This window comes from Orycteropus afer, unplaced genomic scaffold (assembly GCF_000298275.1).
Source record: "Orycteropus afer afer isolate SDZICR_OR568_19922 unplaced genomic scaffold, OryAfe1.0 scaffold00002, whole genome shotgun sequence".
NCBI classification, from domain to species: Eukaryota; Metazoa; Chordata; class Mammalia; order Tubulidentata; family Orycteropodidae; genus Orycteropus; species Orycteropus afer.
In genome coordinates this window covers 34766355-34779530 of record NW_006921589.1, presented here as the reverse complement: position 1 = coordinate 34779530, position 13176 = coordinate 34766355, and the positions used below count along the sequence as shown (strand labels likewise).

General features: G+C 38.2%; 1 protein-coding gene across 1 annotated transcript in view; it reads right to left on the bottom strand.

Moving 5' to 3' along the window:
• Positions 1-6701: 6701 nt before the first annotated feature.
• Positions 6702-13176, bottom strand: part of FTCDNL1 (formiminotransferase cyclodeaminase N-terminal like) — a 36709-nt gene continuing 30234 nt past the window's right edge. Inside the window, exon 4 of the mRNA XM_007936165.2 lies at positions 6702-6721. Coding sequence (XP_007934356.2) covers positions 6702-6721 — 20 coding nt within the window. The remainder of the gene's footprint in view (positions 6722-13176) is intronic.

Here is a 13176-nt window from a genome sequence, read left to right as displayed (position 1 = left end):
GCTAAAAGTCCAATCTAATGAGATCACTGTGGTATTGGTTTGTAACTCGCTCCACTGCTTCTTAGTTGCTGGAGCTCTGTCTCAGCTGTGTCCGCAGCTCAAGCATGGAGGGTTGATGATACTGCCTCTGTCCACTTGAAAACCTTCGGCAACTCAAAGCTGGTTCAGAAAGATCTGTAAGGAACCACGGTAGAGCAAAGACTAAAGGAAGAACAAAAAGAAAAGAATCAGAACATGAACGAGACATAAAAGTTGTGATTGTGTTGGTTTTGCAAAATTATTTATAACAAAAATAGTGAATTAGTGTTTAAAATAGATAGCTAAGTCAAAGGCCAAATTAAATTAATTCTATTTTAAAACCCTTCACTGCAAATAAAATGTCAGAATTTATCACAATAGATTAAAAAAAAAAAAGGGTGGTGGTGGTGGTGAAAAATTTCTTACATGTCTATATACATTAATGACTATTAGAAGTTTGCCAACATTATACTTAGAACTATGGATTTGGTGAAATTATCTCATTCAGGGTGTTTGTTTTATACACAGCTTGCTCAAAGCCAGCAGTCTGGAAAATTGATAAATATACACAATAAATATAGTTAGATTCAGTGTTATGAACCTGGAGAGATTAGTTCAGGTAACTGGCAAATGAATCAGCCCCTCCAACAACCCAAAATGACCCAGTGGCAGCGTCTGTTTAATGTTGATGCCCCAACTGAAGCCAGAACACATCTGCAAAGAGCACAAGGAGCACTCTGCAGTTCTATGCTACAGCGTACAAGGTGCCTCCAGTTGATCTCCCAGAAAATAGCCCTCAGTCAAGATGGAAACGATTTTCCATGTTTGTAAGTATTGGAACTATGGCTCAATGGAAGGTAAATAGTACAGCAAGGATCAGAAGTCCAGCCCTCAGATTCACCGTCCAGTTACCTTTGGACCGCCTGGAGTCACTGACCCTCCACGAACTTCCACCAAAGCAAGGGCAGAGAACTAACCACGACTGCTTCTCACTTCCCACGGGCTGAGAAACTGACCTGTCGGCTCTAACTGCACAGGATCTTTCTCTCTTGACCACAGGAAAATTCCTTAAGTCTGAAAATAATAACTAGTCCAGTATGTTTCCATTTTTGTTGTATTTATATTGACCACAAAAAAAAGTCAACACCTACAAAATACAGTTCTGGAACACAATAAATATAGTTAGATTCAAGAGTCAAATGTAAATAAAAAAATATTAAGATATATCATTGGATCCTATAAAAAGACTAAGTTCAACCTCTTTTAATTCCCTCTGCACTCTTATTAAAGAAGGACATACTCTTTCTTGATAAGTAAAATGTGTGGAAAAAAATTCATTTTGCTTGCTTTATGGATATAAAGCATCTTGTACTAAAGCAATACAAATAATAAGGATTACATAACATTGCCAGCAATAATAAGTGGCTTCTTTAAATTCACAAAAAGGCTATACATTTTTTTTCAAATAAAATTTCCTCCACTGATATCTGTCTTTTTGCTCAAAAGCAATATATTTCCCTAAGCATTCAGACTTTCCATTTAAATTCAAAAAAGAATAAACATAATTCCTTGAAGTTATGCCTAAAACCACTATTCCATCTCCCTATATAAACTTTCAAACATGAGACAAATCTAGCTTTTGGAGCTATCTCCAGAATGAACAACAGGTCATCCTAAAAGTAGCACAACAAGAAAGAGCAGTTGTGTTTGAAAGTTGGATTTTATTTTATAATTGTCCCCACTCCTTAGTCACTTAGCACTTGGTTTTTAATAAAGCACACTTTAAAAGAATGATCTTTCAAAAGTTGAGAGTTAAATATAGAACTTGAGAATAAAGAGCTCAGGAAAATCAAATCAATCAAGTCCATTTTTAGACAAAATAATTAAAGGCTATTTTACCCAGTTGATTCTGGAGGGCTCCTAACACACACAGGTTCCCAGCACCTGACAGAGAGTAGGTTTTCATGAAGTTGTAATGCTGACCAGGAACATCATAGGGCGATTTGGGTAAACTAATCAACACTTGTTAAACAGAAAATGTTTCCAATTTCCCAATACATAGCTGTAACCAAAATCTTTGTATCTTCCCCTCATCATTACTGGATATAAGAAAATTTTGTAATAATTGACATTTTTCCTTAAAATTTCAACGAAGCCTTAGATTGGATTACATGAAAACACCTCCTCGTTTCTTCCAGAATTCCCCAATACTTTCCTTTATGGCATATTCAGCACAGGTCTTACACTCTTGGGGTGTGAATCCAACTAATGCTCTACCTATAGTACTAATTCCCTGATCACTTGCCAACTGTTTAACTTTAGCTTCTATGTAATGAGGAGACATATAAGAAAAATGGTTTCCAAGGACACTGTAAGCCAGGTATTGGGAGGTTTCTGAGGTTTCTCCAGCTTCTTGGTCTTCAAAACTCTCTACGTTGCAAGCAATTTCAATTTTCCCATCGTGGGGGAAAGCCATTGCTTGGACACCCTTCAATCCATTTGCACTTGAGCCTCGAATGGCACTAGCAATCTCTCTTCCTGCAGTCAAGTCTTGAGAGTCTATGGTAATATTGCAGTTCATCACATAAGGGGAAGCACCAACACCTAAATCGTAATAGAACAGTCTATTAATCAAGCAGAACAAATGCCTCATTTTGAAGAATTTTTTCTTTAATCAATTTTAATCAAAAGAGTTTCCTTTACTTAGTTTTACTTCAAAATAATATACTCAAGGTTGTTGGTCATTTTTTTAATTAAAAAAAAAACAACACCTCCCTGCCATGGAGTCAATTTTGACTCATAATGACCCCCACTGGGTTTCCAAGGCTGCAAATCTTTATAGAAGTAGATTGCCCCATCTTCCTTCCACAGAGCAGCTGGTGGGTTTGAACTGCTGACCTTCTGGTTAGCAGCCAGATGCCTTATCCACTACTCACATTAGTCATTGTTGTTATTTGCTGTCAAGTTGGACCCAACTCATAGAGACCCCTTCTTGGTATCTCTACAGGAATAGATCGCCCAACCTTCCTTCCGAGGAGTGGCTGGTGGGTTTGAACTGCCAGCCCTCTGGCTAGCAGTTAAGTGCCTTAGGCACTGTGCTACCAGAGCTCCTCGTTAGTCATTAGGGACATAGAAATCAAAACCACAATGATATATGGCTTCACTCCCTCTAGGATGGCTATTATCAGAAAAACAAAACCACCGTGTGTTGGTAAGGATGTGGAGAAACTGGAACCCTCGTGCACTGCTGGTGGAAATGCAAAGTGGTACAGATGCTGGAAAACAGTTTGGCAGTTTTTCAAAAAGTTAAATGTAGAATTACCATATGACCCAGCAACTCCACTTATAGGTGTACACCTAAGAGACTTAAAAGCAGGGACACAAATAGGCAAATATATAGAGACCAAAGTGGTTACAAGGGACTGGAGGGAGGAGGGTATGAGAGTTACTGCTAAAGAGGTACTAAGTGTCCATGTTGAGAGATGAAAAACTTGTGCAATGGATAATGGTAATGGTTTCACAATATGGTGAATGAAATTAATATCACTGAATTGTACACTTAAAAATGGTTAAAATGACAAACTTGTTATAGATATTTCACCACAATAAAATGTTTAAAAATACAAATATTTATCTTTTTTAAATCTTTGGAATTTTCTAAATTCTAAATTTTTAAAATTCTGATTTTCCAGGGACCGTTCCCTGGAGAAGGATGTCATGCTTTGTAGGGTGGAGGGTCAACGAAAGAGGGGGAGGCCTTCAACAAGACGGATTGACACAGTGGCTGCAATGATGGGCTCAGGTATAGCAGGGATTATGGAGCTGGTGCAGAATCGGGCAGTGTTTCGTTCTGCTGTGCATAAGGTTGCTATGAGTCGGAAAAGACTCGATGGCACCTAACAACAACAACAACAAAGATTTTAGAAAATTTTCTTTCTTTCCTTTTTTTTTTTTTTTTTTAATAACACAGCCACTTAGGCAATAAGCAGGCAATCTTATCTACTCCAAAAGCATGGGAAGGATGTTTCATTCTAGATTAATGAAGAAGAGTCCAGACGTCCCAAAACACCAACAAAGAGAAAAGGGCACACTAGAGAATTAAGTGTCAGTAGCAGCACAAGGCATGGCCTTTCTTGCACTGCCAAGGCAATCTCCACAAAAGTGGGAATTCCGTGCCAGGCCTAAGATCCAGAGACAGTTCATTGCACTCTGCACCCACACCTTCCTCTCTACACAAACACCTGTCAATCTTTAGTTAGGTAACATCAGACTAAAATAAGCCTCAACAACAGCCTTGGTTAGGGAAGGAGGTCACTAAAAAGTGAGACAGTTTTAGAATTGGGAAGGGCAAAGGGACTTCTATATCTCATGATGTGGGTTTGGCAGGGTCTGGGATACTATGTGATGATAAACTTTGTGCCCTTCTTTTGTACAACCTGTTGGAGGCACTGCTTTCTTCCATCCCCAGCTTTCCAGTCTTCCTCTGGGCAATGGCAGACCCTAGATACTTGATACTCTGGAGCCCAGGCACTAATGTCCTGCTTTGCCTAGCCTCTGGGGTGGCGCAGCTCATGTAACACAAATAGCTCTGCTCTAATTATAGTTTATATTAGAAGATGGACAACTTGGTTAAATTAGTATTGGTATAAAAAGCTTAGGTTTGCACTTTCCTTATTTTTTGGGAAACTTACATTTCTAAAAGCAAAGTTGACTAAGGATTCATGGAGGAGAAAAGGCTGACCTCATCTTTAGCATGTGACAATTCCTTAGCTACCATTTCAACATTATTTTATTACCATTGCCTTTCCTTGCTACTTCCAAACTTACTGCTCACGACGTCAGTCCCCATCAGAGCAGTCAGTACCTTCGGGGTCGGTTCCCTTTCCCCTAGATCCCTGTGGTTTGGGGGCTTTGTCCCCGAGCCTGGCTACTCTCACACTAATAGATGTTTTACCGAAAATGGTACACGGAAACCACATTTCATCTTTTTCCCACACATGTACATAATGAAGCATTTCAGCTCTCGAGGTTGGGCCTCTTCCTACTGGGAATTCTGCAGGAATGAATCAGATTACAGTATTTCTCTATAATGCTGATTTCATAAAAATTAAATTTCCTAACAGTCAATACATCTCTCTCCCATAATCTCATATACCAGTCACTTACTCTAAATATCTCTGAGAATTATATCAATTTTAACATTTCACAGAGTACAATTGGAGATTTTTTTGTCAATGCTAATGTTGTCATTCGTTAGTGGAAAACATCCAAGCATGGCTTCTCTTTCCTCCACCCCTCAACAGGCAATGTTACAAACAGGCCCATTTCCTAAAATCTGATACAGCTACTCTCCTCTGACTCAGAAGGGGCAACAGCTTTATTACTGATCCAACAAAATAGCTGGGTCACACTCTGGTTTTGCTGAGAACTATATACACACCAGGGTTACAGTCAGCACTACTATTAAAAACATACATTGTCTGTCATGCTTTGCTATGTCCTAATTTCGATGTGCCCAAGCAGCATCAGAAAATCACATGTAATTGATCAGCTTGGGGGAGCAAGTCATTTCAACTGAAGTCCCTTCATTTGGTCACAGGACCCTCCCTCTCCCTACTACCAAGTGTAGCTCATTTCATCCCATCTCTGTATTCATGGGAGTTTCCTGAGTCTCCCACCCAGCGTGTTCCACAGCATCTTTCACCATCATGTGCCCAATAACTGTCTTCTTTTTAGTGCAATTTCCAAAGTTGATCACTCCTGAATGAATAAATGAACTCACTGCTTAAGATAATATTAAAGGTAAAAGTCACTTCGCTGTTAAGCTCTGAGCACAGGCGTTCCATAAAGGATACACTTGTTCCAACACTAATTAATTAAAATGAAAGCCTATTTTCAAAATTCTTTCAAAAGCATACTTAAAGGTAATTATTTCTTAGAAAAATAAAATTTAAAAGCAGTAACTTTTATGTGCTCTTTTAAATAAAATAAGAGGTAACCACTTTCAAAACCACAGAGGCAATCCTTTTTCATTTGTGCCTTTGCTCTGTATGGTGGTGTTAATTCTTCTCTCAAACTTTACTTACACCATGGTTTTATTTTGTTGTGTTGATATATTTTATTCAAACAGTGAATAAACGGAGACAGCTAATGAATCGGAAAGTTTCTGACTTAATCAGGGTGTGACTACTACCTCCCTGAGGGGCTAGGAGGCCATGACCCATTTCTTCCTTTAAAAAAAAAAAAAAAAAAAGAAGAAAAGAAAAGCACTTTGTTTTTTGCCCAAATTCATGTTTTTCCAATTTCCTCCATTTAATCCTCCGAAGGCCAGCACCAATATGGTGATCTAATTGCAATGACCGAATTCTGCATTGAAATCCAGCAGTCCCATTGACATTATTCAAATGTTGAATCTGATTTTTTAATGTTAATTTAAACCTAGTAAGAATTTTTAAATAAGAGAGATAATTAATCCCAGCCAATTGTATTTCTAGTTAAATGTCATATAATTAAAGTAATTCGATTTTTTGCTCTAAAATTAGAAACCTGATGTGAAAGTTTTTTTCTCAGTTTGCGGTTTCACTCCGCTCCTGCCTCCCGCGGATTGGCACTCGGCTGCTCTGGTGGCAGCATGAACCCCCTCACTGCGAGGCTGAAATTCCAACTTTATTCCAACGCAACTGTCACAACGCCCTGAAGCAAGCTAAAAACAAGGGGAAAAAATCTTTGGTATGATTTCACTTTCCATGTGTTCTTTAATGAAAAATTTATCATTCTAAATATTGGTGTTTACTCTTACTTTTTTTTTATCAAAAAGAAAAAGAAACTGAGATTCAGTTGCCATTATTTCATAGGGAAATATAACAGGCCTGATGTTTTCCTGACAATTCTGTAACATTTCTTGTGTGGAAACACTGTATTTATCATATACTGCACGCTGGTAATTCAGATATTGTAGAGACCTTATGGTGAACTGATATAGATGTAAACTCTTTATGCCAGATTGTGTAAGCAGAAAAAAACCAAATGCACTTAATTAACATCTGATGTGTAGCTTTTGCAAACACAAATGCAATATTTGTGTTTGAGCACTGGCAGTAATGACTGTGAACTATACTATTAATGTCTGGTTTAAAGATGCTTGTGGTAGGACCACGTCTGGAATAACACAAATAAAAAACTGCATTCAGACAAAACAATAGTGAAGAGCCCATTAGAAAAATGAAAAGGCAACACTCAGAAGAAACACATGTATTTTTTTCCCCCTTAGATCTAAATTATTCTAAAAAATAGTTCCAGGCACCATCCTTTTCAATAAATCAAAGGTGAAAAGATTCTATATATTTTTCTCCACAGAAAAAGTTTCATTTCAGGGGGTCAGCAGTTGCTTAGGGATGTCTTTAGAAGTTGTATTTATTATATTATGCTCTTCTTTGGTGGCTGATATTAAAACATGTAGGAAGAGAGAGCCAGCTGAGGTGGCACACATAAATGCCAAATACCCTGAAGAGAGAGCTTCAACTCTGAGGATTACATTCCAGTTTAAATAGAGAGATTCTCATCAACCAATGTGCAACTCCCTCATTAAAAAAGATTTTACTGAAAACCTACTGAGTGCCAAGAACTGTACAGGTTATTAGAAATAAAAACATGAAGAAGGTAAAATGAGATAAAATCCTAGCATATATATGGTCTTTGCTTTATAGTAACGGAGCAAGGCAACAGACTCAGAACCCAGGTTCAAAATTATAAATAGTAATGAACACTAAAAACAATTAGCCATCATTACATATTGATACTTTAAATTCGTTAGAAGACGCACTAAAGAGAGACCACAGCTGAAACAGGACATTTGATGACTAAGGCCATAAAACTCAAAATATATAACGGTTAAGTCCTGTGTTGCCATGGAGGGACACTGCAGGACTCTTACCCATGTGGCTGAGTCCACAGACAAGAAAGCAAAAGGAGAGCCACGTGGCACGGGGCTGGGAATTGTCCCGACGTAGCTGAACTCAAGGCCCACCTCTACCGTCTCTCTACTGACCTGTCTTTCAGCAAAAATGGCTATGAGATTTTCCCAATCCACAAGGAACTGTGAGCCTCAATTTACCGACTTTGAATCCTTCAGAGTAAAACAATCCTGAAGAAGAAATTCAGAAGCAGTCCACATTAATGTCACCATGTTGGGAAGCCAGCCCAGGTGAGAGGGACCTCAGGTGACTTGACTGCTCCCAAATGCCCTTCCTGAGTTTAGGCAGAAACAAAGTCTTCAAGTCTCAACTCCTGTTTATATACTTCATTACACATTGAACCTTCACTTCCCCCATCCCGACTAGACTTAATAGCAATCATAAGAAGGTAATGAAAATAGGTTCCTCAGAATAAGACTCATTTTGAAAGTGGAAATGATTTTTCAAAGACTAGGTTAAAATTACTGGTGTGGAGTGAGTGAGTAATTCAATGCCAAGAAAAGTACTCACTGCTGTATTCCTCATTTCCAGTAGGGAGAAGTAAGCGGCAGCAGCTCTCTGCAACTAAATAATTAAATGGGAGCCCCAATTCCAAAATGTACCAATTACCTCTATTTACAATTCTTAAGGCATCATATGAAACGAGAGTTCAAAGAATTTTCCTGGTAGGTATTTTTTTTTTTTTTCTACCAATGATGCATACATGCAAGCAGTTCATACAACATATCAGACAGCAAAGTTTAAAGCATCCCATAAATGTTTAGAATTTTTAAATATATACGTATAAAGTGTTTATTTATAGACCTGAACGTATCAGCTATTACTGCTTTGCCCTCACTTATGTTCTCCACAAGCTGGCCAACTACAAACTTTTAAAAGGAATTTGGCTTGAAAGATTTTGTGTGTTTGGCACTAACTGAGGGTGTTAATCATTTCTGAGCTCACTTTTTTTTTTCCCTCTTCTGTTTATAATATTCTCAGGGAACTTCCAAACAGAAACCTGTTCCCTTATAGATTTTGCTTCCTCTCGGGTAACTGCGTCAATTAATTTGTCACTGGAATGTTGACCGTGAATGTTAAGTTGATAGCACCAATCATCTCTATTTAATTTTTTTTAGGAAGAGAAATAAACAGAGCAACAATATGTTGAGGTTTGTCTGTTTTGATGGGAGGAATGGAGAAATATGTTGAGAAATACTGATGTAACCCAAAAAAAATGTTAGAAAAAAAATGAATGAAGCCATTAAATTAGAAAATAAGGGGGAAAATCACTATTGCTTGGAACCAAATGTATTGAAAAATCAGATGAATACCTTTTCTACCCTAATGATAGAGGTGTGATAAATTCTACTTCAAAGACATTACTTCAAAAATGAAAGCATTTTACTCTTTGATAAATAAATGTTTTTTCAAGGGAGATTATGTGCAATTAAAGTAAACTAAGATTGCAGTTGATTATGTTTCTCAAACTCTAACTACAGTCTAGTTTATGGGATATTAAAAACTAATCATTTATCCATGCCCCTATTCACTGTTCCTCCTTGGACGTTTCCTGCTACTAGCACCTGCTTTGAACCTACTGACCAAGGCGTCATTCTCAGTGAGGCTGCTCTAACACTGCAGTGATGGACACTCTTCTCAAGCTTGGCAAATCTCATAATTCTCATGTTTCTTGGAGAAACTAGGCTGTCAGGAGATACTACCATCATCAGTAGATACTAGTGGAAAAGGAATATGGGTTAGTGTTATGTCTTCCTTCTTATCCTCTAGAAAAACACTCTGAATCTTTTATCAACTCTCATCTGAATGAATGCATTCAAACTCAACTTTATAAAATTGAATGCTGATAAATCTTAATAATTACCCTTCTGGAAGAAGATGAAAAATAATCACAAAACCATTGTGAGAGAAATTATGAAAATGAATCAGAAGCTATAAGAATTCAAAAACATCTTCCTTGTATAAGAATATATAAATATGTATATGTATTTTACAATATTGAGATCATACCGTTTATAGTACTTTGCATCCTTGCAGCCTTGACACCTGCTATTCCCTCTGCCTAAAGCTCTTCCCCACATCTCCACGTGGCTAACAGGCCTCACATCCTCAAGTTCTTACTCCAACACGGCCTTCACAATGAGGTCTGCTTCAGATTACCGCATTTAAAATCACAGTGCCCCCCACCCCAGAACCCTTGATGCTCCTTGTCTTGATTGATTTTTCTTTTTTTCTGTAGCATTTACCATTTTCTAACATGCTATGTAGTTCAGTTATTTATTCAGTTATTTATTATTATTAAAACTGTTGTTTATTATATGCCTCCTGACCATCTCCCACCACAATATAAATTCTATAAGCACTTTTAAATTCTGTTTTGTCCACTGATGACAGTGTCTGGCACACAGTTGGTGCTTAATAAATATCTGGTGCATTAATTAATTAACTACAGATTCTTTCTACATTGTATTAAATCTTCCATGTCTCTAAAAATTCTTCTTAAACTACACTTAACTGTTCAATAATCATCTTTACCTTGGATATGCTAGACTTTAATCATTTCCAAATACTGAACATTTACATTGTTTCCATGGTTTGCTATCATAAACAATATTTTCATAAACATAAACTTGTACATATACCTTTTATTATTTCCTTGGGATTTATCACTAGAAGTGAAATTTCTAAAAGGCAGCTATACACATTTTTAGAGCTTTGGATACATATTACCAACTCATTTCCAAAAAGTTTATACCAATTTATCCTACCATCAGCAGTATGAGTGAGCCTAACTACATCTTCAGCAGTATTAAATATTATCTTTAAAATATCACCTTTAAACATTTTTGGTGCTAATTTTGACATCATAAAATTTTAACTTGGGAGTTGCAGATTTTGTTCAACTTGTCTATGTAAACCACAGATCTTGTGGGGTAAATGCAGAGAATTAGAAATCCCAATGGGTTGTGTGTCTCAAATTAAACATAAAACAAGTATTGACAGAGTAGAGCTGAAGATTTTCTCAACCACAGGCAACCATAAGACAAGATTGGGAAACAATGTTCACTTTGGTTCTTCAGAAAAGAAATAGGAGTAGTGCTAATATTAACACTTGTTCTTTAACTCAGATATGCTTTTTATATCAGGTTACAGTTCTTCTCCAGGTCCAACCCCTTCATCCTCATGGCACTGCAAACATGAGACTGAGCTATTCAAGTGTTTGCTTCCCCTCAATCCAGCTCTTCTATACTCTAACACCAAGGCACCCGTTTCCGAGTCCTGTCCACCTGACTTGGATCCCAGTCCACCCAGCACTGAACTAATGAGGTTGGCAGCATGATCCCTTTCATTCTTTAGTGAAGCTCAAATCAGAAACCAGAAAACAGATTTCTGAAAATGTGGTCACAAAACTTACACTTCTCCATTTATGAGACAAATCATGGGAAAATATTTGAGGTTCAAATTGGCAGGGAGCAGTTGTTCCTTCTTTCCGTAACTATGTACTGAAACACATTTATAATAACCTTTTTAAAATTTATGTTTTAGTTCAATAAATCTCCTCTTTATAGGGAAGAAAAAAAATGACCATTTAGCAACATGTTCAGTTTTCACAGACATTTTTTACTTCACACATTTATAAGGAAGATACTATTATTTTGTCCATTTTATAGATATGAGAACCGAGGCTTATAGAGATTAAGGAACTCTCCAAGGTCACATTGCCAGTAAATAGAGAAGCTGGATTTGAGCTTATTATGAAAGCCAATGCTTTCTTCATCACATTACTCACTGTGATTATAGATGTCATCATTCGTTTAAGAGCAGAATTCTGCACCAGGACTTAGTAACCAAAGGCCTAAGTGTAGATGATTCCAAAGGGCCTTGGTAGAGCTGGGCCATGGGGAAATGTGTTTCTTATGCTCACCTACCTTTTGCTCCTTGGGTAGCTAGTATTTTAAATGGTTAAGCACTTAGTTGCTAATCAAAAGGTCCATGGTTTGAACCTACCAGCCGCTCCATGGGAGGAAGATGTAAGATGCAGAAGTCTGCTTCCATGAAGGTTACAGCCTTGTAAACCCACTGGGGCAGCTCTACCCCATGCTTTTCCACTACTGTGAGTCAAAATTGATTTCACAGCAATGGGTCATTGTAGTCCCTGGATGGTGCAAATGGTGAATACAATTGGCTCTTAACTGAAAGATTAGAGGTTCAAATCCTCTGAAGAATGGCCTGGTGACCTACGTCTGAAAAGTCAGCCATCGAAACTCTATGGAGCACAGTTCTATTCTGACACAGTTGGTTACCATGGGTTAGAATCCACGCTACACAAACTGCTTTTAAGGTATTACTGAACACTAAAATGTTACCTAATATGACTTTATTTGTGACCCTTACAGAAGGTATTTGAGAATGAAAGAATAAAGATTCCAGTAAATTACACTAGGACAGTGGTGTGCAGGTAAGACAGATAGAGCTTTGGAGGAGGGCATGACTGTCTTTTCCTAAGCTAAGTCCTAAGCACGGGGCATAGGGGGAGCTGGAGTAGCAGCAAGAGACAAGAGTTGGTGACAACCAGGCCAAGGAAGAAGCCTCCCCTTCCTCGTTATCTGTTCACTCTATTGCAGGCACCCACTGTCTGTCTGACTTGACGGCACACAACAACAACAACTGTCCAGAACAGCTTTTCCCTAGGCTGCCCCTAAAACAGATTTGCAGCTGCCTGCTAAAAAGTAATTGCTATCCAAGTACTTCATCCAGGACCAGGATCTACTCCAGGACACACATCCTGACCACCATCCAGCAATAAAAAGGTCCACACCTGGCACAGCGTGAGTGCCTCCAGGATCCTGCCCAGAAACTGCATCCCTTCCCATCATCACTGGCCATGCTGACAGTTCAAATATCACTCCTGGGAGCCCTCATCAAATATATGACAAGGGGCTCTAGGCTAGCTGGTCAGCTTAGGAGAGCCTGGGTGACAGTCAAAGCTGAGAGGAGACCCTCACCAGATTCAAGAAGGAGCCATGACTATAACCCTCCCTCCAATTATTAGAGAGCAACTAAAGATGCCAACGGAAGCAGCAGTCAGGACATTAGACGACATGTAGCATTGGGAAAGTCAACTGCGAAGGAACTGTTTCAAGTGCTGAGGAGCAAGGATATCTCATTGAGGACTAAGGTGCGC